The sequence below is a fragment of the Thrips palmi genome, unplaced genomic scaffold (genome assembly GCF_012932325.1).
Source record: "Thrips palmi isolate BJ-2018 unplaced genomic scaffold, TpBJ-2018v1 HiC_scaffold_19, whole genome shotgun sequence".
Lineage (NCBI taxonomy): Eukaryota > Metazoa > Arthropoda > Insecta > Thysanoptera > Thripidae > Thrips > Thrips palmi.
The window spans coordinates 10,914,735-10,939,947 of NW_023144628.1; the positions used below are offsets into that span (position 1 = coordinate 10,914,735).

The 25,213-nt window shown below is 62.0% G+C and overlaps 3 protein-coding genes and 1 long non-coding RNA gene across 8 annotated transcripts; 2 read left to right on the plus strand and 2 right to left on the minus strand.

Annotated features, from left to right (window-relative positions):
- LOC117645757 (calcyphosin-like protein) lies at nucleotides 1–25,204 on the plus strand. 5 transcript variants are annotated; one of them, XM_034386151.1, is made up of 7 exons: nucleotides 37–156; nucleotides 236–412; nucleotides 528–834; nucleotides 23,030–23,186; nucleotides 23,344–23,521; nucleotides 24,660–24,869; nucleotides 24,970–25,204. In XM_034386151.1, the coding sequence occupies exons 1-7, from the start codon at nucleotides 52–54 to the stop codon at nucleotides 25,069–25,071; spliced, it is 1,236 nt and encodes a 411-aa protein (XP_034242042.1). In that variant the 5' UTR covers nucleotides 37–51; the 3' UTR covers nucleotides 25,072–25,204. The 5 variants fall into 5 exon arrangements, with proteins under 5 accessions (XP_034242043.1, XP_034242042.1, XP_034242046.1 ...); XM_034386152.1 differs by lacking the exons at nucleotides 23,030–23,186; nucleotides 23,344–23,521; nucleotides 24,660–24,869; nucleotides 24,970–25,204 and adding an exon at nucleotides 911–1,504 and having other exon boundaries at nucleotides 1–156; nucleotides 528–609; nucleotides 684–834; XM_034386155.1 differs by lacking the exons at nucleotides 37–156; nucleotides 236–412; nucleotides 528–834 and adding an exon at nucleotides 12,552–12,703.
- Nucleotides 1,486–2,611, minus strand: LOC117645760 (venom allergen 5-like). Its single transcript, XM_034386157.1, has 3 exons — nucleotides 2,217–2,611; nucleotides 2,005–2,146; nucleotides 1,486–1,862 (listed from the first exon to the last, which is right to left on the minus strand). The coding sequence occupies exons 1-3, from the start codon at nucleotides 2,569–2,571 to the stop codon at nucleotides 1,613–1,615; spliced, it is 747 nt and encodes a 248-aa protein (XP_034242048.1). The 5' UTR covers nucleotides 2,572–2,611; the 3' UTR covers nucleotides 1,486–1,612.
- LOC117645761 lies at nucleotides 3,204–4,168 on the plus strand. Its single transcript, XR_004587743.1, has 3 exons — nucleotides 3,204–3,347; nucleotides 3,808–4,043; nucleotides 4,120–4,168. It is a non-coding gene; the product is annotated as an uncharacterized LOC117645761 (long non-coding RNA).
- Nucleotides 4,025–7,250, minus strand: LOC117645759 (sodium/potassium-transporting ATPase subunit alpha-4-like). The gene is made up of 5 exons (XM_034386156.1): nucleotides 7,036–7,250; nucleotides 6,744–6,860; nucleotides 6,476–6,676; nucleotides 6,017–6,346; nucleotides 4,025–5,923 (listed from the first exon to the last, which is right to left on the minus strand). Exons 1-5 carry the CDS (start codon nucleotides 7,102–7,104, stop codon nucleotides 5,693–5,695), a joined length of 948 nt encoding a protein of 315 aa, XP_034242047.1. The 5' UTR covers nucleotides 7,105–7,250; the 3' UTR covers nucleotides 4,025–5,692.
- Nucleotides 25,205–25,213: the final 9 nt, after the last annotated feature.

Below are 25,213 nucleotides of genomic sequence, written 5' to 3' on the forward strand. Positions count from 1 at the left end.
CCTCCGCGCCGACGGGGCCGACGGCGTGCTCGCGGCCGCGCCGTGACGCCTATGTCACCGCTGCCATGGCTGTGGCTGTGGGCCCTCACCGCGCACGCCGCGCACGCCGCCAACTACTGCAGCATCTGTCCGGAGCACACCATGTGCATCTACAAGGTGCGGCGGCCGCTGCTCGCGACGTGGGAGGCGGGTTCGAACACCAGCCACTCGATCGGTTTGGGCCGTTTGCTCGCAGAGTTCGGGGGGCCCCGCGTCGCGGTGCCACGGCCTGTTCTCACGCGACTTGACGCCCGACGAGGCGCAGGCCGCGCTGCACACGCACAACGCCGTGCGCAACAAGGTGGCCGCCGGCGAGGAGCGGCGCGGCCGGTTCGGCCAGCCGCAGCCCCCCGCCGCCAACATGCACCGCCTGGTAAGGACCGCGCCAGTGCCGGCGTCGCCCCGGGCAGGCCCGAGCCGAGGGCAGGCCCCTTCCGGCAATGAGGCAATCCTGCAATGTCATTTGAATGGCTGTCCGCACTCCGCAGCACTGGGATGAAGAGCTGGCGGCGTTTGCGCGGCGCTGGGCGTCGCAGTGCGTCTTTGACCAGGACACCTGCCGAACCAGCGGTAAGCATCGAGCCTCCGGGGGAATCGTCGAACATTTCAACACTTTCCCGGTCGACTTTTCCTGCCCCTGGCAGCCGACGGTACCCCGGTCGGCCAGAACATCTACATGCAGGTGCTGCCCCTCGGCCACGCGCAGCACTCCACCGTCAGCACGGCCATGGCGGTGCACAAGTGGCTCGACGAGGTCAACGAGCACGACGGCCACCTCAGCAGCGCGCCCTACACGTGAGTAAAGCCGTTTTGAAACCGACGCCGTTGCCGGGAGTCGAACCGCTGACGTTCTGACGGCGCGGCGCTGCAGGTACCACGTCCCCACGTGGCACTACACCAACCTGGTGTGGGGCCGGTCGACGCGCCTCGGCTGCGGCTTCGCGGACTACATCGCGGCCGGCGGCCTGAACGCGCGCCTCATCGTCTGCAACTACAAGGAGGGCGGCAACGTGGTGGGCAGCCCAACGTACTTGACGGGTAGGCCGGCGACGCAGTGCGGCGGGGTGCCCTCCCACACCCCCGGGACAGCTGCGCCGGCTGACGCCGTGGTCGCGGACGGCGCGGAGTACGCGGCCACGACAACCTCGTGGTGGCAGGTGTTCCCGTGGCTGCCCACTCCACACGACGACGAGGAGGCCAGGCCCGAGGGCAGGTCCGAGGCCAAGCCGTCCTCCAAGCAGCCAGGCAGATCGCACGCACGTGGCCGCCGCGGCGCGGAGGCCACGAACGCTGCGAGCGCCGGCCGCGCCGCGGTCACCAGGGCCCTGCCTTTGCTGGGGCCGCCGGGGCTCGGACCGGCGGACTCCCCGGCTCACGACAGTTTGCATGTGTACCCCGCCCTGTGTCCGTAACGGATAACCCCAGGGAAACAATGACAACAACTACTGCTACTACAAAATGCTGAGAATCGCGTTTTATTTTGGCTTTGTTTTTGAGAATAGAAAACCGAACGAAAATGGATAATGGCACGTAGAAATCAGTCGTAATACATTCGTTGGCGGAAAGATGCCGTCTAGGCGCACAGGCCGGCGTAGGTGGAGTCCTTCTTGGTGCCGGAGGGGCACTTGGAGGCGGGGGTGCCGGCCTCGTACATCTTCTGGCCGATGAAGTTGCCGCCGGGCTTGTAGTTGCAGACCACGATGCGCGCGTTCCAGGAGCGGCCGCTCTGCACGGTGGTGTAGTCGGCGTAGCCGCAGCCCACTTGCCAGGAGTTGGCCCACACCACCTGGGTGTAGTGGCCGACCACGGGGCCGGAGGTGGACCTGCAAGACGGGGACCGGGGCGATCAGTGGCTTGGGCTTGTCTCGTGTGTCGTGGCTGCGGTCGTGGGCAGAGCGCCTTGCAGCTCCCCGACCCGCAACGCACGGCTGTACCCGTGTTGCCTACCACGCAGGCTGTACTCACCTGAAGGCCACGGTGTTGAGGGTGCCGTCGCGGTCGTCGACCTCGTCGTACCAGTCCTGCACGGCCTTGGCCCAGTTGGGGGAGCCCAGGGAGCCGGTGGTGGCCTCCCAGTAGATGTTCTGGCCGGAGTAGGTCTTGTCCACTGCAAGGACAGAGAGATGAGCGCAACGTTCGTCAACAACAACAACAACGCGCTTGGGGGCGCTACTCACGGGTGGTCCTGCAGGTGTCGTGCGCGAAGGTGCACTGGTTGGCCCACCGCTGGGCGATGGTGGCCAGCTCCTCGTTCCAGACCATCTTCCTCATGTTGGAGGCGGAGGGCTGGGGCTTGGGGCCGCGCTTCTCCTGTCCCAGGGCGACCTTGTTCCTGAGGTCGTTGTGGGCCTTGACGGCGGCGGCCTTGTTGGCGGCGGTGAGCGCGGTCCACTTGTAGTTCTTGCAGGCTCTGCCCGCCGCGGTGGTCTTGAATTTGCACATGGTGTGGTCGGAGCACACGCTGCAGTAGTTGGCGGCGGCCAGGGCGGCCAGCCCCAGCACGAGCGCGACGGTGAACGCCTTGGAGGACATGGTGTTGTCGGATGACGGCAGTCACTGACGATCCGCCACCCGAGGGCCGGCCATTTTATCAAGGCGACTAGGCGTTTGCACAGCTGAGGGCGAGGAGGCGCGAAGGCGCGCTTCCCTTGCACGACGTCATGCACAGCGCGCAGCGCGCACGCGTCTTCAAACACGGCGCCGAGAAGCGAGAAGCGGCCCCGCGGTGCAGGCGGTGCAGACTCGGAGGACGGCGCCGCGCCTCGCGGGAAACGCATCTCGGTGCGTGCGCGGGCCGGTCGGTCACCCCGGGGCGTGGACGTTCTGCTCGGGGTCGGCGTCGACCACCGTGAGCACGGCGACGAACCGCACCTGCGCCTTTCACAGCCGTGGCGCGAGGCACGGTTCGTGGCTCGCGATGAAAGGCCCCAAGACTCCCCGTATGGAAAAAATCGTCTGCGAATGCATTGCTTTTTGTCGGCTTAATCGGATCGTTTGCGGACCGTTCTCAGCTAGACGGCAGACAAATCGCGATCAAGACGCAGTCAACTCTAAGACAGGACGCAAACAGGGGCCAGACAGGATTCGGACTTGGGCCCGCAGTGCATGCGCGGGCAAAAGTCAGGCCGAAAGTAGCGTGTTCGCAGACACGGCGCGGCCCATCCGCCGACCGTCCGCAGACCGTCCGCAGACAAATAAGTACCTCAATCGGTCTGCGGAACGTCTGCGGACTGTGGGGTGTCGGAGCTCGGCTCGGCACAGCTACGTCACAGCTCGTCTTCAGGTCGTCTACGGAACGTTTGCGGAAGGTGTGGTGAACGTCTGCGAACCGTCTGCGATTCGTCGGGAATCAAACAACAACACAAACAAAAACAAGAGCGTGAGTCTGATGTCCGCTTCAAATATAGTGTACGCACTACGTACTTGCCAAGTACGCTCTAGTTGCAGCGTACATAGTCAAGTACGCTCCAGTTACAGCGCACAAGTAAACACTTTGATTTGTAGATCGTTCACATTGTTTTGCAAGTCCGGTAACCGAAGTCGGGGCGGCTGCGCGGAACTTGACGCAGCCTCGCGACGCTCCTCTCAGACTTTCCACTCTGGCCAAGTGGGTAGCGTCTCTGAACAGCTGCCCTAAGGCTGCGGGTTCGAGTCGCCCAGGCCGCGACTCACGCTCTTGTTTTTGTTTGTGTTGTTGTTTGATTTGAGTCATGCAGCGCCATGTGTGAAACATTAGCCCAAAATTGCCAACAATTTTACCCCCTCTAGGTCGTCAACCATTCCGAAAATTTCGTAGACCCTGTCACCGGGGCCTGCACCAATGCCGTTGAAGGCTATTGGTCCCGGTGCAAGGGCTTCTTTCGCCGCCAGGGAGTTATGTCCAGCCCATCGGACCTCCTCGCCGGTCACATCGATGAATTTATGTGGCGGGAGGTGTATGACCAAGGCGAGGCGGGCGAAACTTTCGCCAACTTCCTGCAACACATGAGGGGAATGTTTGCATGGTATGGAAATCCACTTTTTAAAGTGCCGCCAATTCGGGGCCCTCCGCCCTCTAAAACTCAATCCCCTTCACTTCAGAACCAGCACTACCAACCACTTCCAGCCACCACTACCAGCACTACCAGCCACCGCAACCACCACGAAACCACCACCAACCTCCGTAAGATAAAATAGATCAAATAAACATTATAAATGCAACAAATGATTTGGTCGACATAACTGCAACAAGGGCCCAGGGGTGCCCCCTAGGCATGGTCGACAGTACTTCAAGGGAGGTTAGGGTCGACATAACTGCAACGGCACCAAGCAATGCATTCGCAGACGATTTTTTCCATACGGGTCCCCGACCGCCCTGGAGGTGCAGCATATGCTGCCGCAGTCGCCGTTCTTGGTGGAGGCGTACTTGCTGTTGGCCTACTTGTCTTGATTACGTTCATTATCACCATTGCCGCGGGTTCGCAGCGCGTCCCCGCCATTGTTTCCAGGACACGAAGGATATGCAAACCGCCTTGCCTTTCGTCTTTCGCCGCGCCATTCATTTCTGGGAAGCCTGCCGCGCGCCGCGCTGTCTTGTCGTGCGCGGGTCGCGGTGTTATCTCCGCCATAAACCGCGTGGTCACGTTTTCAGAAGACGGAAAAACTTGTCTACTGCAAGTAATCTAGTTTCTTGGACGCGCATGCGCAAAAGATTTTTGGTCACTCTTGACACAGCTCTGCGTTCGAATCTTCGTGCCTCCCAAAACAATTCCTCGCCGGTTCGAACAGATGGCATATGTTTTTATAGCGCGAGTGGTTATTTTTGCAGGTGAGACAAACGGCAGGTCTGTCAGTGCAGACTGTTCGCCGAAGTTGCCGCGCTTGACGCAGGGCTGCCAATTATAGTCGGAATGTCTCAGCTGCTGCGCGCTGACAGTGCTGCCGTCAGTGGGCGGGTGGTCAGTGCGGTCAGTCGTAGTACGTGTACTTCTGGACCCAGCCGCCGGGGTGGCGCCTGATGTGCCGCCGTCGCAGCTCGTCCGTGGCCAGCATGAGCAGGCTGAAGACCAGCGCCGGCGTCCAGTACTTGAGCGGCAGCGGCCGCACCCGCATCAGGTCGCTCACGTCCTCCACGTAGATGACGACGCACATGAGCAGGATCTGGAAGGGAGAGGGACTGGGCCGTGACGGCGGCGGCCGGGGCGATGCGCCTGGCGCCTTGTTTGTGCGGTACTATTCCGACTCGCGCGCGTCACTTGGTCCTACTGCAGGTGGCAACGAATGGCTGTGTGTGTGTGTGTGTGTGTGTGTGTGTGTTCGGCCCGGTTTGCACCAGAGTCGGCAGGACGGACAAACGTCGGACGGACAAACGATGTACACCGGTTTCGATCGTTTCCTAGGAAATTCCGCAACGATGCTTGTTTTGATATTCGATTACATGGCAGGTGTCCGAACATGTGCGGACTCGCGCTCGCGTCACGATGACATGCCTGGGTTCAGCGTTCGCCAGGACTAGTGCACCGCGTCGGCCAAGGCCCTTGTCGCGGTGCGCTCATCAATACTCCGGAAAATGAAAGAAGGAAACGCCTACACTGGAAGAGTCGAAGACGACATCAAGAATTCTGTCTTATGTGTACGCGGTTCCGGAATAGGGTTGATATCGATCCTCGCTGTTTCAGGCGTGTGCTGCCGTGTGTGTGCGCGTTACGAGTGTGTGTGTGGGAGTTGCCTTGACCTGCGACACGATGGCCGAGTTGAGCTGCCAGTTGGTGCACCCCCTGGACACGAGCGAGTCCCGGCGGCAGCGGCACATGAGCAGGTCGGCGATCTGCGTGCACACGATGGCCAGGAAGGTGGCCGTCTGCGCCATCTCGTGGAGCACCTGCCGCCTGTCCTCGCTCCACACCTGCAGCATGTTGTTTCAGATGCAGCTGGGATCGCAGGGTCGACGACCCAGACCCCTAGAACAAACCCCTGGGCCCCTCGGACTGAGCATTACCCGGCCGTACGAGTCGGTGATGGCGACGTTGGGGTCGTCCCAGTCGGGCCCGGTGTTGAGCAGCGCGCCGGGGTTGAAGCCGTGGTCGATGAACACGATGTAGTAGGAGACGAGGGCGGCGGCGGCCTGCACGCCCCCCACCTGGAGGTAGGCGGCGGCGAGGAGGCGGCCGCTCACCAGGCGGTGCGTGTAGGGGTCGCGGGGCTCGCGCCGCATCACGTTCTCCTCGGGCTGCTCGTAGGCCAGCGAGATGGAGGGCCACAGATCCGTGACGGCGTCGATGACGAGCACCAGCGCGATGCTCAGCGGCAGCGGGATGGCCAGCACCACCTGCGGGCACGTCACGCTCGAGTCCCAGGACGCCGTCAACGCCGTGCGCAGGACACTAGCTAGCGCGAGCTCGCGGCAGACTGGCGGCAGACTGGCGGCAGACTGGCGGCAGATTTGCGGCAGACTTGCTTGCAGTACGAACGGCACGATCTCGGGCGCGTTGGACGTGAGCACGTAAGCGATGGACTTCTGCAGGTTGTCCGACACGACGCGGCCCTGCTCCACGGCCGCCACGATGGAGGAGAAGTTGTCGTCCAGCAGCACCATGTCGGCGGCGTCCCTCGACACGTCCGTGCCCGTGATGCCCATGGCCACACCCACGTCAGCCTTCTGGAAGGCCCGGCCGGTCAGACACGCCCCGCGCACGCTCCGCGCCTCGCCACTGCACCGCACCGACCTTGAGGGCGGGCGAGTCGTTGACGCCGTCCCCGGTCACCGCCACGATGTGGCCCAGGCTCTGGAAGCTCTCGACGATCAGCAGCTTCTGCGTCGGCGACGTCCTGGCGAACACGATCTGCCGCCAAGCGATGCGGTCTGAGCTGCAGACTGACTCCGAAGAGTTGCTTCGTCGCTCTGTCTCTCTCGCACTCACGCGACCTTCCCTAGGGGTGCGAAAGCGACAGCGACGAAACAACTCTTTGGAATCGCTCTTTTGCTTGTTGGTGCGGCGAAGTGGCTCACGGACTCACCTCCGGGAAGCGGTTGAGCAGCGCCGCCAGCCTCTCCTTGGAGTAGTCCACGATCTCGGGCCCCGTCATGAGCAGGCAGGCCGCCTCCTCGGCGCGGATGTCCGAGACGCCCACCTTGCGGCTGCGGGCCACGTCCGACGTGATCTTCTGGTCCGCCGAGAAGATGCCTACCTGGCCCGGCAGGAGAGGGTCGCGCCTTAGCGCGCCTTAGCGGCCACCGGGACGGTCACCATCGCGGCCCTCGCGATAACCAGCCTCAAGGACGGGCACGGCGACACGCGGGCGGCGGGTTCGACCGCCGCGCACGGCCGGTGTCCCCGACGGCGCGGGCTCACCTCCTTAGCGATGGACTTGGCCGTGGTGGGGTGGTCCCCCGTGATCATGACGACCTTGATCCCGGCGCGCCTGCACTTGGCCACGGCGTCAGGGACGGTCTCCCGCGGCGGGTCCTCCAGGGCCATGAGGCCGACGAACACCAGGTCCTTTCGGGGGACGTTCTTGGCCGTGAACTTGAAGCCCTTTGGGAAGGCCTGCGGGATGGACGAGAGCGTTGACTCGGTGCCCGGCGGCGCGGTGGGTCGTCGTCATCGGCGCGGCGGACCTTGTCGTCGAGGGTGCTCCTGGCGAAGGCCAAGACCCGCTGGCCCTGCTCCGCCATGCTCTCGCACGCCGCGTGCACTTCGGCGGCCAGCTCTGGCGACAGCGGCTGGGGCTCCTCGCTGGCACGGCCGCGGACGCCCACGCGGTCGCACATGTCCAGGAGCTTCTCCGGCGCGCCCTTGACGGCCACCAGGTGCCGGCCGCCCGGGAGCTCGTGCACCGAGAGCTGGCGGCACGGGTTCGAAGTTCGAATCCCCACATGGACCGAGCCTTCTGCCGGGCCGACTATCGGTCCAACCATCTACACCTGGTACTTCTTGGTCGAGTTGAATGGCTCCTCGTACACCTTGGCGTAGCGCAGCCGCGTCTCGTACACGCCGCCGAAGCGCGCCTCGATGAACTTGAGGATGGCCAGCTCGGAGGCGTCGCCCACCGCCTTGCTGCCCGTCGTGCCCGCCAGCTGGGCGCGGTTGCACAGCGCCCCGACCTGCGGCAGGGAGACGCCGTCACGCACCGCCGGAGGCATCGGCAAGCGGCAGGACGCGTCCGGGCTCGGCGACGACCTGCACGAGGGCGGCCAGCCCCACGTCGTTGTCCAGGGCGGGCATGTCGGCGGCCGCGGCGTGCAGCGCGTGGCCCTCCCACCACAGTCGCACCACCGTCATCTTGTTCTGCGTCAGCGTGCCCGTCTTGTCGGAGCAGATGACCGACGTGAAGCCCATGGTGACCACGGCCTCCATGTCCTTGACGAGGCAGTTGCGCAGCGCCATGCGCTTGGCGGCCAGGGACATGCACACGGACACGGTGAGGGGCAGCCCCTCCGGGATGGTGGCCACCAGCATGCCCAGGACGAAGACCGTGCACTCCAACCTGCAACGAGTCCGGCGTGACCTCGTGACACCGGCAAGCCGCCGTGGCTGTGACGGCGAGCTGCCCTCACGGCGCCACACTCACCAGGTGTACCCGATGTACATTGCGGCCACGAAGATGATCACGTTGGCGAACAGCGACACGTAGGCGACGCCCCCCAGGAACGAGTTGATGTCCTTGTCGAGCGCCGTGTCACCCGGGTCGATCTTGGCCGTGAGCTCGGCGATGCGACCCACGGTGGAGTCGGCGGCGGTGCGGATGACCACGCCCTTGGCCAGCCCCTCCACCACAGTGTTGGAGAAGAAGGCCATGTTCTGGGAGCGGTGCGGGTCGTTGTCCGTGGCCACGGTGGTGAGCGGCACCGGGTCGCTCTCGCCCGTCAGAGTGGACACGTCAAGCTTGCAGCCCGTGTTCTCCACGACGCGGAGGTCGGCCGGCACGCAGTCTCCCATGGCGAGGTGCACGACGTCGCCGACGACGAGCGCCTCCGAGGCCACGCTGCGCACGCGGCCGCCGCGCAGCACGCGCGAGGACGGCTTGAGCATCTTCTGGAAGGCGGCGATGATGTCGGCGCTGCGCTTTTCCTGCAGGTAGCCGAACACGCTGGTGATGCCGATGATGACCAGGATGAGCACGCCGAGGAACAGGTTGTCCTTGGGGCTGTCCGGGTTGTTGTGGTGCTCGACCAGGTAGCAGACGATACAGAGCAGCGCGGCGACCCACAGCAGCACGGAGAAGGCCCCGAACAGGTGCTTGCACAGCAGCCGCCACCATGCCTTTGGCGGGATCCTGGGCAGGGCGTTCGGACCATTTTCCTGCAGGCGGCGTCTCGCCTCGCCCTCGTCCAGGCCGACGTCCAGGTCCGTATCGAACCGCTGGCACAGCTCCGCCAGAGGGATGCTGTGGTCGTCGTAGAACTCCTCGTGCTTCAGGTCCTCGAGCGTGTGGTCGTGGTGGCCGCGAGGCCGCGTTGCCTGCCCCTGCTGCGACCCTCCCTGCGAGGTCCCGGCGGGCACAGACACGGCCGGGGCCGCCCCCGGCGTGGCGGCAGGCCCAGGCTTCTGGCTGGAGATCGACACCGCCCCCGGCGTGGACGTGGGACCAGCCTTGGCCGTCGGGGCCGACGCCGCCCCCGAGGCCGCCCCCGCCGCAGCGTCCGACCCTGCTCCCGGTCGTGCATTCGATGCTGGCCTCGGCGTCGGCCTCGGCGCTGGCTTGGGCGGAGGAGAGGACCCGCTGCTGGTAGACATCCCGGGCGTCCCGACGGCGAGGCTAGTGGGGCTGGTGCTGTGTCGCCGCCTTGTGTTGGCATCGCCGGAACCGCCCCTGCAGTCCCCACTGTTGCCAACCGACTGCCCCCGGGGGAAGTTCGCCTCAGAGCTGCAGACGGTTCAGCTCCCATAACAGCGCTACCAGAAAGTTGACGAGCAATCCCTGCACCAGATTGACTCAGCCTGCCTACTAGGCGACTTCTCGATACCAAAACCCGTCGCCTAGTAAGCAAACGAAGGTTGACAACCCTTTCGACACTATTGCAGGGCAAGAATATTAACGGTATTAACATGCCCACCATTTGGCAATATGATTAGTACTTGTAAATTAATTCCCTGCAAACAAAACAACAAATATAAACATTTCTCCATCTCAAGGCGTAGCTGTAGGATGTCGATCGCAACTCTCAGGCAGCGTCATCGGCGATGGCGACGACGGCGCAGGGCGGGCCGCGCTCTACAGGCCCTACACTGTTCAACCGACCAGAACGAGACGAGCGGCCCGTCGCCCCCCGCTACCCTTCCCTTCCTTTCACTTCCCTTCACTTCCCTTCACTTCCCTTCACTGCGACACAGTCGGCTCATTAGACCGGAGGGCTCCCAGCAGGGTTGCCCGCCAGTCGCTTCGTCGGAAACGACACGAATCAATGCCAAATTAGTGGAACGAATTTCACAGCCGCGGTTCCGTGTCGAAACTCCCATCATCGGTGGAAAACTGGCATTAAACTTGCATGGCGCGTGATGGCTAGACCACGGCTATACTATGGCTAGCGGGGCGGCGACCGCGTGACGGCGTGCGAAACGGACCGTGTGGCGGGGCGCACAGTGGGCCATGAGACCGGTGGAGGCGGCCAAAACTCTAGACGCGTTTTGAGCTCCAGAGTCGCTAAAAAGGTCTCGAACCGAACGAGTGACCCCACCAATGGATTCCTCGTTCGGAGAGCAATCCATTGGTGGGGTCACACGTTTGGTTCGAGTCCCATTTAACGACTCTGGAGCTCGAAACGCGTCTAGAGTTTTGGCCGCCTCCACCGGTCCTCTGGCCCACTCTGGGGCGGGGCTGGTCGATAAGGGTCGTCCACATGTTACGTGACGCCTTGCCTCTCTCGCACTCGTTGGCAGTCCACGCGGAGCGACAAGAACACAGCCACGAGATACCGTTACCCGAAGCTCGCACCCCGTAGAGGACCAGAAGACCATAAATGCGGACGAGTCACGACAAGCCAGCATCACCGTGCGCGCCTTACGAGGCCAGGGTAGGCAAGCCCGTTGAACAGGTTGTCTTGCGGGCTAGCCTACCCCGGCCTCGTAAGGCGCTCGGAGCATCCCCCGGCTTGGGTGCCTGTGCCTGGCCTGGCTGCCTGCCGGCCTGGCGTGGTGCCGTGTTCGATTACCTAGTCCGGTTGGAGGAGAGGGCCCCAGAGCTAAAGGCGTGTTCAGAGCCATGTCCGCCCAACAGGTCTGCCGTTGGGTTCATTACGAACATGGCTCTCGTCGCTCTGTCTCTCTCGCTCGCCTGCGGGTGGCACAGGAGTGCGAGGGAGACAGAGCGCCGCCGCAGTGTTGAGACCCGCTGCCGGCCGCTGCCACACCGTTCCACACGCGCAGGGCGGGGTGCACGGGGGTGCCCCACAGTGCCCCAAGGGCCGTTATCGCTTCGCATCTCTCCCTTCGGTGGGCTGATTCGACGCGCCGTCTCTCTCGCTCTCACGGGGTGTTCCGTGGGGGCGCGAGGGAGACAGAGACAGGTCGCTCCCGACGGTGCGCCGCGTGTCGCCGCGTCACAGTGGGCCAGAAGACCGGTGGAGGCGGCCAGAACTCTGGACGCGTTTTGAGCTCCAGAGTCGCTAAACAGGCCTCGAACCGAACGTGTGACCCCACCAATGGATTGCTCTCCGAACGAGGAATCCATTGGTGGGGTCACACGTTCGGTTCGAGTCCCATTTAGCGACTCTGGAGCTCAAAACGCGTCTAGAGTATTGTCCGCCTCCACCGGTCTTCTGGCCCACTGTACGCGTGTCGCCGCGTATCGCCGCGTGTCGCCGCGTGTCGCCGCGTGTCGCCGCGTGTCGACGCGTGTCGCCGCGTGTCGACGCGTGTCGCGCAGATAGTGCGGACAGGGTAACAAGCGCGCCGTTTCCAACTTCGTGCTCTTCGTGTTTTCCAGCGGGACACTCACGCGTCATCGTAAAGCGCCCCCCGTGCGCGCAGTGCATGGCGCACGCAAGCGCCCGCCAACCCCGCCGGCCGGGCCGCACCAAATTGCCCGGAAAATTGGGTCGTTTTCGGAGAGGCCTCTCGGACGCGCTGTCGGTAATGGGCCCGGGAGTGCATTCGGCCGAAGAGTAATTAAGTCGTCCCTTCGGACCGCGGCTCGGGTTGGCTCGTCGAGGAGCCGGGCAGACACACGGTAAAAACGGTTCCTGGTTTTCCCAGGAACTTCCTGGAAATCGCCTATACCTTCACCATTGGCGTCCTGGGAAAACCAGGTTCCGTTTTCACCGTGCAGACGGACAGACAGACAGAAGGCCCCGGGTGCAGCGTGTTGCGGCGCGGTGACAGCGGCGGGGCTGCGTCCGGAACGAGACCGAAAGAGTTGAGGCTAGTCGTAGTCGCGCGTGCGGCCGCCAGGCAGCGCCACCGGCATCGGGGAATTGGCGCGAAGCGACGACTTGTGCCGAGCCGAGCCGACCGAGCCGAGCCGAGCCGCCGCGCTGAGCCGTGCCCCACCCGGGGCGTTGCGACCCGCGAGGCCCGCGAGTCCTGAAAGCTGTCCTGTACACTGTACAGTCTGTTGTGGGCGCCTCTGCAGGACACACGTGCTCGTCCAGGCCGTCCAGCTTGCCGTCCAGCTTGCCGTCCAGGCAGTCCAGGCTCCAGGACAACCCGCGCCGGCCGGCCGCCAGCGCCCCTCCAGTGCCGCCACCGTAAGTGCTCCGGACTCTGGCCCGGCCTGCACCTCGCCCACGCCCACCACGCCCTGCCCGGCTCTCCTTCGCAACATCCTCCCAACCATTAATGAGAGTTTGATTCTCCGTCTCGAGTTGGGCCTGCCCAGCCTAGCGATCACGATGATGATGATTGCGTCAAAATCATTCGCACTGGATGCCGCTGATAAGCAATAATCGGTATCTCACTTCATTTTTATCAACTGCTATCGAAAATAATCTTAATCTTGCCGGTTGCCATTCCGAGGAAATCCTAGCCGGCAGCGCTCTGCATTGGAGTGCATTTTAGGCGCATTTTGCGTGCATAACGTGCTTTTAATGCACGTTCGCTACCCGGGAGGCCGGCACACCGGTGGCTCTGTTCCGCACCGGCCCGGAAAGTGAGCTTTCCAGCAAATGACCGAAACGATAAGCGATTCCGCGGGGCGACGCGTCGCGACGGGAAAATCAAATCGACAACGTCCGCGGCGTTCGCCTCGCTGCTGCATCGTACATCCCAGCCCCCTCCACCGGGCATGGCCATGCAGGGCCTGGGTCAAGGCGGACGCCACGGCACTGCGAGCCACTGCACTGCAGTCACAAAACGGGGGAGAGAGAAAGAGGCAGGGTCCCTCTGCAGTGCGCCTTGCCGGGCTTGCCCAGGGTTTGCCCAGGGTTTGCCCAGGGTTTGCCTAGGGTTTGCCCAGGGCTTGCCCAGGGCTTGCCCAGGGTTTGCCCAGGGTTCGCCCAGGGTTTGCCCAGGGTTTGCCCAGGGTTTGCCCAGGGCTTGCCCAGGGCTTGCCCAGGGCTTGCCCAGGGTTTGCCCAGGGCTTGCCCTGCTGCAGCGATACGTCGCGACCTGTTAGACCCAAACTCGTCCGCTAGCTCCGCCGCGTCCCTGGGGGGAGGCGGGCTCCATTCTTTGAGACCTCCGCGCCGTGCCCGTGCCGCGCCCGCCATCCTGCCTGGCGGCGGCCTACACGGCCTGCACGACGTGGCCGCGGGGTAGACGCGCCGACCGCTCCGAAAACAAAGCGGCAGGAGGAGCTCCACGCAGGTCGATAGGTGCGTGTGCGAACGGTCATCATTTCGACTGCTAGACAAGCCGGACGCGCGTGCGACCGGACGCAGCTTGGGGGGAGGGGGTGTGGTGGGACTTCCCCCGGCGTCACGGCGCGGCGCCGCGCAATACGGCGTAATCGCCAAGTGGGCCATCGGCACCGGCATGACGCCGCCGACTGGGGTAGAGCTGCAGCGCGAATCCGAACAGTGCTTTCGTCGCTCCGTCTCTCTCGCACTTCTACTGGACGCCCCGTGAGTGCGAGAGAGACGGAGCGACGGAAGCTCAGTTCGGAATCACCCGGCCGAGGTCGGCGATGTAGAGCAGAGCGAGCAGGGCTGGTTTCATTTTCTGCCGACCTGGAAATCAACTGTGTAAACAGTCGTGGAACAACGGTATCCGGTCCGGCGAGGTAAAGTTTTTGGGAGACCGGCCGCGCGAAGCGGTGCCGGACGACGACGCCATTCGCCCAAACAGGCCACTTCTGGAGAATTCGCTTCTCTTTTTTCCCTTCCGCGCCTGTCTGCCTGACTGGCCAGACTAGAGAACGAAGATGACTCAGTTTTCGGGCGGGACGACCTTGGCGGCGGGCGGGCGGCCCGCGCGCAGAAGCCAGCCGAGCCCGCGGCCCGCTAAGCCCCTCCCGTCGCATCAACTCCGTCGCGGCGACGACGCCCCGCCCGGGACGACGCCCCACGCCCCACGACGCGGAGCCCCGCCGAGCGCAGAGGCCGCGAGTGAGGACACACAGTGGGCCAGAAGACCGGTGGAGGCGGCCAAAACTCTCGACGCGTTTTGAGCTCCAAAGTCGCTAAACAGGACTCGAACCGGGCGTGTGACCCCACCAATGGATTCCCCGTTCGGAGAGCAATCCATTGGTGGGTCACACGTTCAGTTCGAGTCCCATTCAGTGACTCTGGAGCTCAAAACGCGTCTGGAGTTTTGGCCACCTCACCGGTCTTCTGGCCCACTGTGGGACACCTCTCCGCCGGCCGGGTACCTCTACGTTGGGGCGGGAAAACTTGAAAACTCTGTCGCTTCGCGCCGCTTCGCGCTGGGTCCTCGCGCGGTGCGTTGTCGCTGAGGAGCCCGGTGTTTCATGCGTGCCGAAAAAGGAACATCGATTTGCTGTCGCTATGAGAGCCTTCGCCGCCGTGACCCTTCCCTTGGCCCCTCTGGCCATGCGCCCTACGGGCTATGAGGCCATGGGCCACGCCGCCGAGCTGGTTCCAGTGCGCGCTTTTCAAACAGCTTCGACCGGCCGGCCTGGACGGCCTCGACGACGACAATGAAAGCCGCAAGCACGCTGCAGCGCTGCAGGGCGCGGTTACACTTGGCGGCGCCTCGATCCAGTGCCTCGGCGCACAGTGGGCCAGAAGACCGGTGGAGGCGGACAAAACTCTAGACGCGCTTTGAGCTGCAGAGTCGCTAAACAGGACTCGAACCGAACGTGTGACCCCACCAATGGATTCCTCGTTCTGAGAGCAATCCATTGGTGGGGTCACACGTTCGGTTCGAGTCACATTTAGCGACTCTGGAGCTAAAAACGCGTCTAGAGTTCTGTCCGCCTCCACCGGTCTTCTGGCCCACTGTGCCCCGGGGCCGCACTACACTGCACGGCAAGCTGCACGGCCTGCAGGCTGCAGTGCGGCGCCTGGCGCTTGTCGGCCGTGCTGAGCGATGGAGACGACGCGATGAAAAATGGAGGCGAGCTTGCCTTGTGGCGTGACGGCGTGACGCCGCGCGGCACCGCATGGCCGCTCTATTCCGGCACGCGTGTGTGCGACCTGGAACCTCTCTCTCGCACTCACACACTAGCCGGCCGGCCCGCGGTGTCACATTCATTATCTGTCGCGTACCCGCCGTGTATCCGCGGGGTGGGCGGGCGATGCACGTTGCACGCGCGGCACGCCGACGGCATGGAGGTACCGCCGCACCGGCCGGCGTTGTCCGGGGCGGGCGGGCACGTTGCGGAATCGATGCGATAACAACTAGATACAGGAGCGACAATTTTTTAAAAAAATCCGAGAGAGAATAGATGAGTTGGTTTGGGTCGCACCCAGAATTGAAGCAACTTCATGTCCCATCGCAACTCTGTAACGACCACGCATATGTGCCTGTGTGTGCAGGGCATAATGTAAGAAATTTTTACAACTGCCGAAATCCGGACGACCGGGGGGGTCAATGGGGCCCAGCGGCCGCGATCAGGTGTCTCCCCGAGATGCGTGTCGTCACCACGAAAGGATTCTGATTCTAAATAAACTTCTAGTCATTTTTTTGGAAAACTGCTTACACACTCCGTCATTTCCCACAAAACCTGTGTTTTGCCACATTTCCTTACCCCAACTTCGCCAAATTTGGCCTCGAGACAACTGCCCATTTTTTCGGTACACTCCCAATTTCCTACTGAGAAATGCCGTGCTGTCATAATACTAAGCGAATTCTCAGTACTTTACGACACAAATCTGTCATAATACAGAGAAATTTGTTCGTAATATGAAGAAAGTGGTCATAAGTTACTGAGAACGCTTCACCATAGGTTACTACCTTCGCTGTGCTGTCATAATACTAAGCTTTTTGTTCGTAATACGAAGAAAAAGCTCAGTAGGAAATTGGGAGTGTAACAACTGCCAAATTGAGATTAAGAACTGCCCAAACAAGCCACAACTGCCCGTTACATTATGCCCTGTGTGTGTGTGTGAGTGTTTGTGAGTGTGAGTGTGTGCAAGTAGGCCTTAGAGCCCCTGCACCCCCGGATCTCTGCACCCCCAGTCTAGTTGTTGCTGTCGGCGTCTTGCTTCGCCCCGCGCCCGCCAGAGGGCAGCCCTGTGGCCGTGGGCCGCGCGCCGCCGCGCCGCGACAATAGACTACCAAAGTCTTTCCCCCACCACGACTCCCCGCTACTACCTCATCGGCTGCAGCACCAGCGTTGCTAAGCAACCCTGCATCCAAACAAAATTAGCGCGCGTGAAACATAACCTCTAAATCTGATCTTCTCTCGCATTTTGGGCTCCATTGTACCAGTTTTGACCAGAGGAAGTCCTTACCAAAGAACAGGTTTTGAAAGAAAACATGTATTCATGTTTAATGGTTTTATTTCTGCTGTTAAAGTATTCTTAGAGGTTATGTTTCAAGCGCGCTAAATTTGTTTGGATGCAGGGTTGCTTAGCAACGCTGGCGATGCGGCCGATGAGGCAGTAGCAGGGAGTCGTGGTGGGGGAAAGACTTTGGTAGTCTATACCCCGCGCGCCAGGGACCGGCACAGTGCCCGGGGAATGCCCGGAAGGCCTTGCGGCGCTACTCCACGCAGCAGACTGATTCCGAGCAGCGGCGGCAGGTCTCTCCGTCTCCGTCTTTCCCACTCGCACTCATGAGGCATTCCGCAAGGGTTCGAGAGAGACAGTGCGACCGCACATCCCCCGCTCGGAATCATAGCCTGCTGGCCGCATAGGCCGCCCCTGTGTTTACCGTGTCGGCACGCGTCGCTCGGAATCACTATCATTCCCTCGTTGCCCCGTAGAACGGCGCTGCTGCCTGCGCCTCGCTTCTTGTGCTTGTTTTTGTTCTTTTCCTTGATTTCCGCGACCAATAAGGTGGGCAGCACGCGCGCGGGGGCGCCGGGTCGCGGGGCTTGTCCGGAACCGCATCAAGCTGCACGTCAGCCTGAGCGTCAGCCGTGGGATGTGGGTCATTCGCGGAGCGAGTTCGCGAGCGGCAGCGAGCGAACTAGGCGTAGCGCTACTCGCCAGCCTGCCAATCTGCGTGTCTGTTCGTGACGTAAGAAAAATGTCCCGGACAACAGCCTCAGGCCTAAAAAGACATGTCTGTTCGTGACGCTCCTAAATGTCCGGGACAACTGCAAAATGTCCCGGACAACAACCTCAGGCCTAAAAAAAGATGTCTGTTCGTGACGCTCCTAAATGTCCGGGACAACTGCAAAATGTCCCGGACAACAACCTCAGGCCTAAAAAAAGATGTCTGTTCGTGACGCTCCTAAATGTCCGGGACAACTGCAAAATGTCCCGGACAACAACCTCAGGCCTAACAAAGGTTGTCTGTTCGTGACGCTCCTAAATGTCCGGGACAACTGCAAAATGTCCCAGACAACAACCTCAGGCCTAAAAAGAGATGTCGGTTCGTGACGCTCCTAAATGTCCGGGACAACTGCAAAATGTCCCAGACAACAACCTCAAGCCAAACGAAGATGTCTGTTCGTGACGCTCCTATATGTCCGGGACAACTGATGTTCGTAACGCTCTAAAATGTCCAGGACAACAGCAAAATGTCCCGGACAACAAACTCAGGCCCAAACAAAAATGTCCGTGACGATCCTAAATGTCCACGACAACAGCAAAATGTCCCGGACAACAGCGTCAGGCCTAAACAAAAGGTATCTTCCTCTGTTTATTTTTACTATATTCATATGCGTATACATAGTCGAAGCTCTATAGTCCAAGCTCTATAGTCCAAGCTCCATAATCCAAGCTCCATAGCCCAAGCTCCATAGTCCAAGCTCCATAGTCCATATTCTATAGTCCAAGCTCAATAATCCAAGCTCCATAGTCGTACGCCAAGCTTCATAGGCCATTTAATTTGAGAATAAAATCTGTCGCGAGTAGGGTATGATCTTTCGCGAGTAGAGTAAGATCTGTCACGAGCCCGTTAGGTTAGGTTAGGATTGGTTGGACCATTTAGTTTCAGAATAAGATCGGTCGAGAGTAGGGAATGATCTGTCACGAGTAGAGAAAGATCTGTCACGAGCTCGTTAGGTTAGGTTAGGATTGGTTGGACCATTTAGTTTGAGAATAAGATCTGTCGAGAGTAGGGTAAGATCTGTCGCGAGTAGAGTGAGATCTGTCACGTGCCCGTAAGGTTAGGCCAGGATTGGTTGGAACATTTAGTTTGAGAATAAGATCGGTCGAGAGTAGGGAAAGATCTGTCACAAGTAGAGAAAGATCTGTTACGAGCCCGTTAGGTTAGGATTGGTTGGACCATTTAGTTTGAGAATAAGATCTGTCGAGAGTAGGGTAAGATCTGTCACGGGTAGAGTAAGATCTGTCAGGAGCTCGTTAGGTTAGGATTGGTTGGAACATTTAGTTTTAGATTATTAAATAGCCTTCCGTCGATTCAAGGAAAAACCAACCATTGCCGAATCACAATCCTTCGTGCAAAAACATACTTCCTGGCTATCACCCCCCAAAAAGAAAAGAGGCTCATTTTCAAAATAAACACATCCAAATTTACTACTGATGAAAAAGGAATTTCCATCTCCAGCAGAATCCAGCTCAGCATCGAGGCCGAAGGTCTTCCCCTGGCTAGTAAATTACGGTTGGGTAAGTTAAGTAAGTAAGGTTAGGTAACCTTTAGGTTAGGTTAATTTTAGGTTACATTTGTTTTAAGTTACGTTAAAGTAACGTTCCTTTTAGGTTAAGTTCAAGTTAGGTTACATAGCGAGCGAACGAGCGACGCGAATGGAAAAAACCACGAACGCACGCCGAAGATACGTTCGCCCGCGCGCCCGCTGCCTTGCAGCTGTCTAGTAATGTGTGTGTGGGAGGGCGGCTTGCTGCAGTGGCGTGGCGTGGCGGGGCGTGGCGGGGCGTGGCGAGGCGGGGCGTGGCGAGGCGGGGCGGGGCGGGGCGGGGCGGGGCGGGGCGGGGCGGGGCGGGGCGGGGCGAGTAGTGTCCCTATTAGTCGTCCTATCAGATGACAGGCCTATCGACCGCGCGGACGGCCAGCACGCCGTGGAACCGGACCACGCGGCCGACGCCGACGTCGATGCCGATGTGTGCTACTGGGCCACCGTCTCGCCGGCGACGCGGCGGCGACGCGGCGGCGACGCGGCGACACACAAGCGAATCAAAGGGTCCGCGACCGGGCAGGCGGTGGCCGGCACGCCCCGCGAGTTGCAAGCCTGCTCCAAGGCGTCATCGGCTACCCCAAGGACGCGCCGCCCGCCCCGCCGCCCCTCCCCGCCTCCGTGGCGCCTGCTGCCGGTGGGAGGCGGGGGTGCGCGCAGCCCCTCGGGCCCCGAGGGGGGCCGACGCCAGGCCGCCAGGCCCCCAATCCCCCAGCCCCAGTGCGCGCCGTGCCGGCCCCCGCGACACACCACAGCGGAGGTGGAGGTACCGCCCGGCCTGGCCGTCGACCGCCATGGCAGCACGCCGCCGCGACCCCAGCGCCGCCGAGACACGCCACGACTGACCCCGTCCGACCGCCGCGCGCCGCCGCGCCGCCATCGCCAGCACCATGCTCAAGAAGCGGAGGATGAATTCGCACCGTAAGTCTGACGCGGAGGTCGCCGTCGTCGCACGCACCACACCGGCACGCCGTGCCGCCAAGCCACGCACCCGATCGAAGGGAAGTCCCATCCCATCCATGTTTGAAGGCGGCCTTCGCGCCAGACAATCATCTCAGTCCGACAGTCGACAGGATAGGCCGTCGTAGATTGATTCTCGGCACTCGGCGCGGCCTGGCGCGGCCCCGTCGACAGCCAAACAGTCGTTGTGTTTCCTTCCGTCCACACGGTCGGGACGGCGTTGAGGTCTCCACGGTCTCCACGGTCTCCACGCGCCACCATGCCGCCGTCGCGAAGTTGGTGCTATACTCTGACCAGAAAACGAAGAGCCCTGGGTTCTCGCGGTCGAGGGCTACCTGCAATGCTAACCAAGGCGGCAGATGCCATAAACCGCGAGGACTCAGGGCTCTTCGTTTTCTGGTCAGAGTATAGACCTTGGTCAAGCTGGTCTCTGTTTATAGTTGTTTCCCTCGAATCAAACACCTTGTGCATTTTACCACTTGAGGATTTCAGTGCTCCATCGTATCCGCTTGACCTAGTCTTCTAGCTCACCATGGCCTCTCTCTGTCGTCGCTCTGCCCCTCTCGCACTCACGGGGCATCCCTGATGGGTGCGAGGGAGACGGAGCGACGGAACGCTGTGCGGCATCAGTGTGCTGGTCGACCTTGCGCCGCTTGCCCCGCTTGCGCACGCCACTGCATTTCTCATTAGGATGCGCCCTCCGGATCGGCAGAGGGCGGAGATCGGCGGCGAGATAGGCGGGGCGTGGCGTGGCGGGGCGGGACGGGGCGGGGCGTGGCGGGGCGGGGTGGAGCAGTCTTCTCGATAATCAGGATGAGAAGCCGATGAAGGCTTCGGCGGCCTCGTCGCGTGCCGGCGGCCCATGTAGCTCAACCAGAGGAAAGCGGCAATGCGGCGGGATTCGAACCTCCGAACTGACGCGAGTGAGCGGTCGTCGGGGCGGCGCAGTGTCCAACGGCGTCCGCCTCGACTCGCTACTCGTTGACGGCCACCCCTTGTCCGCGACCGCCAATCTCCCATCTGGCTGGAGGAGTTTCTTTTATTCCCCCTCCACTCCCCCCCTCGCGCGATAATGCCCTGCCGGCGCCAAGTTCACTGCACCTTCCACGACCAGAGGCCAGACGCGCCCCACCCCCGTCCTCGATGAGCCGCCACCGGCCGCCACGGAGCAAAGGGAAAGAGAAAGTCGCCACGCGGCCCTCGGAGTTCGGAGGGGCGGCCGCCGAAAGGCCAGGCGGAGGCCAGACGGCCGTCGTCGGGGTGCAAGCGTGCAGCGTGCAGTGTTGGTGGCCGCCGGTCAGGGGTCACTGCGGCGGGCGGCAGGCCGAACGCAATGCCCCGGCCGTCTTGCCGCCTTGCCGCCTTGCCGCCTTGTCGGCGAGGTCGATAGTGCGGCGGTGGCGGTGCGTGCGCCCTGCACGCCCTGCTCGCCCTGCAGCTGATGGCCGCGCTAAGGCGACTCGCCTCGCCAGGGCCCCGCGGTGGCGACCGAGGCGTTGACGCCCGCTTCGGCTCGCGACCCGAACGCGGAACGGGGGGCTCGTCATCGAGAGCGTGACGATGAAGCCGTCAAGCGGCCGTCCTCCCTCCCCCCGGCGGACCTCCCCGTCGCCGCGGGGCTTGTCTCCCTGGAAGTGCCGCCCAGTGCCGCCACTACCTCGCCCCCCGGCTTCCTGACGCACCCTCGGCACGCCAAGCAGGGCAGCATAGCGAAGCATAGCAAAGCACGGCCAGGGCGAAAGCGCGAGGCGGCGCCCCGTTCCAACCCGCGTCACCCCCACCCCCACCCCCGCCCCAGTCTGAGATACACACACCTACACGCACATAAACACCACCACTCCCGTTTCAATTCCCAGCCCCTTCCCGGAAGCGCGAAAATTCTCACCGGAAGGCGCGGGGGAAGGGGGCGTGGGGAAGCTCGCCCCGCACGCACCCCGCCCAACGACACGCGCGTCTTATCTATGTCACGTCCCGACAAACTTCGTCCTTGGGTGCACAGTGTGCACACGGCGTCTATTACCGTAATTACGGCGTGCGTGGCTGGCGCCGGAAACTAGGGCACCGGGGGCACCGCGGCACCGCGGCCTCCGCTCCGACTCGATTCACTCACGGGGCGAGGCGACCGGCGGCCTGGCGGGCTACCCCTGCAGGCCGATGTCTCACTGCGCTGTCTCTCTCTCTCTCTCTCTCTCTCTCTCTCTCTCTCTCTCTCTCTCTCTCTCTCTCTCTCTCTCTCTCTCTCTCTCTCTCTCTCTCTGTCGCACCCCTGCGGGCGTCCCTTGGAGTGCGACAGAGACAGCGACGGAAGCGCTGTGTGGGATCAGCCTGACTGACTCCGGCGAGCGACCAATCATGGCGCATAATGCATGCCTGCTGCAGGGTGCAGGCTGGTGCAGGCTGGTGCAGGCTGGTGCACTGCTCGGGCTGGTTGCGCTGCATAATGCTGCAGTGCGATGCCGGGATAAGCAGGAAGGCTAGCCGATAGGGCAATAATGTCGGCCTGCACGACGACGGGGCGGAGGCGGAGCGGGCCTGTTGCTGTGCGCTGGCCGCCCCGCCCCAGCGCGGCTGTCGTGGCCAACCCCCTCGCCACGATGCAGTACCTGCAGGCTGATTCCGAACGGATGCTCTGTCCCTCTCGCGCTCACGGGAAGCCCCGCGGGGGTGCGAGAGAGACGGAGGCTTTGAGGGCGGCCTTGCGTTCCGACATACCGACATGCAACGAGCAGCCACTGCATGGGCGTGGCGGGGATGTGGGTGGGTTTGTGGTCGGCGTTTTTGCTGGGACTTCCCCCGCTACACTGTGGGGCAGGGGCAGCAAGACCAGTGTACCAGCGCACAACCATTTCAGCCGTATCTTCGCTCTGTCTCCCTCACATCTATGCGAGTCGATGCGAGGCGTCCCGTGGGTGCGAGAGAGACGGAATGAGCGTGCTGTCCGTTGCAGGGATGATGTGGTCGCGGCCCCAGTCCGGCAACAGTCACCGCGAGTCGCTGATGATGAGCGAGTCCCGCCGCCAGGTGTCCGTCACGGCCTGCCCGCTGGAGCGGCTGCGTCTCATCTGCCTGTCCAGGGGCGCGTCCGGCATCATGGGGCTGGGCAGGTACAGTACAGTGTGCGTCCAATGGACTCGAATGGAACCCACGACGGTGCCAGTGGATTGCCCTCCGGACGAGAGGAATCCGTCGGCACCCTCGTGCGTTTCATTCGAGTCCCATTGCTGGAGTCCCCGTGCGATGTGACAAAAAGACTCTGTCCAGGATGTTCCGCCTGATGGACGACGACGGCAGCAAGGCGCTCAACTTCGAGGAGTTCAGCCGCGGCATGCAGGACGCCGGCCTGGAGCTGGACGCGTCGCACCTGCAGGAGCTGTTCGACATGTTCGACAAGGACAAGTCGGGCTCCGTCAGCCTCAACGAGTTCCTGCTGCAGATCCGCGTGAGTATCACGACACACAGTGGGCCAGAAGACCGGAGGAGGCGGCCAAAACTCTAGACGCGTTTTGAGCCCCAGAGTCGCTAACTGGGACTCGAACCGAACGTGTGACCCCACTAATGGATTCCTCGTTCGGAGAGCAATCCATTGGTGTGGTCACACGTAAGGTTCGAGGCCTGCTTAGCGACTCTGGAGCTCAAAACGCGTCTAGAGTTTTGGCCGCCTCCACCGGTCTTCTGGCCCACTGTTCGCCACCGAGTCGCGCGATCGCCATTGCAATGCCATCCTGGCGCTGGTCATCTGTGACGTGACGAGACGAGCATCGCTCATGCATATTCATGCAACGCGACGTGTCATCGAAATGGCCGCTGCATTTGGAAGTCTAATGGCGTTGTCAGCCCCTTTTGCGGTGGGGCGAGTGCGAGTAATAATGAATGGTTGTTTAGCAGTGAGTTTGGAAAGGGGGCAGCAGGGCGGGGCGTGGGACGGACGGCCGGTGGCCCGGCCCTGCCCGGCCCTGCCCGGGTTGAGGACATGACCGGAGGGACCCACCACGCTTATCCAACTCGATCGATCCAAGCGGGCCGGGCCAGCCGCGGCCGGCCGCGCACCGCGCCGCACCGCACGCCGGGAGTCGAGTCACCGCGCCCCGCGCCACTGCAAGCGATTTCGGGCCTCGGGCGTGACTGTCTGACTGGGACAGGTGTTCCCAACTGTGCGTTGGCACTGTCTCTCTCGCACTCATGAGTCGTCCCGTCGGGCCCCGACTGTTCGGAATCAGCCTGCTGGGACTGGACGCGAAATAGAGTCTGCCGAGTCGCCTCGCCTCGCCTCGCCCAACTTGCCCCACTCCCAGCGACGCACGCGGCACGGGGCACGCGACACCCTATCGCCCTCACGGCACGCGACACGCAACACTCGCGTGTTTGTTGGGCTGCCTACCCTCCGGGCGCGTGGGCAGAAAAACCCTTCACCACCTTCCCCCTTGGGTTGGGTCCCTCCGCGCGTCCGCCGCCGCCGGCGATACCCCGTGCACGGCCGGGGGTGTCTCTGACGCGTGGGGTAGCTCTCGCTTCCTCTAGGCCTGGGCGGCCGGCGGCCTGGCCCCTCCAGTGACAGTGGTGTGTCTGATGTGTTGCAGCCGCCACTCTCGGAAAACCGGTTGAGCCTCATCAAGCAGGCGTTCAACAAGATGGACAAGACGGGCGACGGCGTGGTGACCATCGACGACCTGCGTAACGTGTACTCCGTCAAGGCCCACCCGCAGTACCAGAGCGGGGAGTTGACGGAGGACCAGATCCTGGAGAAGTTCCTCAGTAATTTCGACACTGAGCACGCCTTTGACGGGAAGGTGGGGAAAAAGTTCAATGTACCTTGTTTGAGTGAATTGCTGCATGTTCCGCAGTGTTTTCCAGTTTCTCTCTTAATATTTTTTTTTCTTTTTCCGCCAGGTGACAGAAGAGGAATTTATCAATTATTATGCAGGGGTTAGTTCTTCAATTGATGAGGATGGATATTTTGACCTGATGATGCGACAAGCATGGCGCCTGTAGACCGGCCAGCTTGCCTGATCTCCACCGCCTTCACCTCACCATAGGGACGGCTGCACATAAGCCTTTAGTAACATTTTAAAGTCTGTTAATTTGTTTTACAGAATAGATGAGATGTTTGAGGTGTTTTAACTTGGATGTGTGC

What these genes read in the sequence shown, in the direction of transcription:
- LOC117645757 (XM_034386151.1), top strand. Translation starts at nt 52, where the DNA reads ATGTCACCGCTGCCATGGCTGTGGCTGTGGGCCCTCACCGCGCACGCC. An exon ending in ACACCATGTGCATCTACAAG is followed by an intron (nt 157 to 235) that starts GTGCGGCGGCCG and finishes GTTTGCTCGCAG; the next exon opens with AGTTCGGGGGGCCCCGCGTC. An exon ending in CCGCCAACATGCACCGCCTG is followed by an intron (nt 413 to 527) that starts GTAAGGACCGCG and finishes CGCACTCCGCAG; the next exon opens with CACTGGGATGAAGAGCTGGC.
- LOC117645760 (XM_034386157.1), bottom strand. Translation starts at nt 2,571, where the DNA reads ATGTCCTCCAAGGCGTTCACCGTCGCGCTCGTGCTGGGGCTGGCCGCC. An exon ending in CGACACCTGCAGGACCACCC is followed by an intron (nt 2,147 to 2,216) that starts GTGAGTAGCGCC and finishes CTGTCCTTGCAG; the next exon opens with TGGACAAGACCTACTCCGGC. An exon ending in CTCAACACCGTGGCCTTCAG is followed by an intron (nt 1,863 to 2,004) that starts GTGAGTACAGCC and finishes CCCGTCTTGCAG; the next exon opens with GTCCACCTCCGGCCCCGTGG.
- LOC117645759 (XM_034386156.1), bottom strand. Translation starts at nt 7,104, where the DNA reads ATGACGGGGCCCGAGATCGTGGACTACTCCAAGGAGAGGCTGGCGGCG. An exon ending in ACGACTCGCCCGCCCTCAAG is followed by an intron (nt 6,677 to 6,743) that starts GTCGGTGCGGTG and finishes CGGGCCTTCCAG; the next exon opens with AAGGCTGACGTGGGTGTGGC. An exon ending in TCACCGACTCGTACGGCCGG is followed by an intron (nt 5,924 to 6,016) that starts GTAATGCTCAGT and finishes AACATGCTGCAG; the next exon opens with GTGTGGAGCGAGGACAGGCG.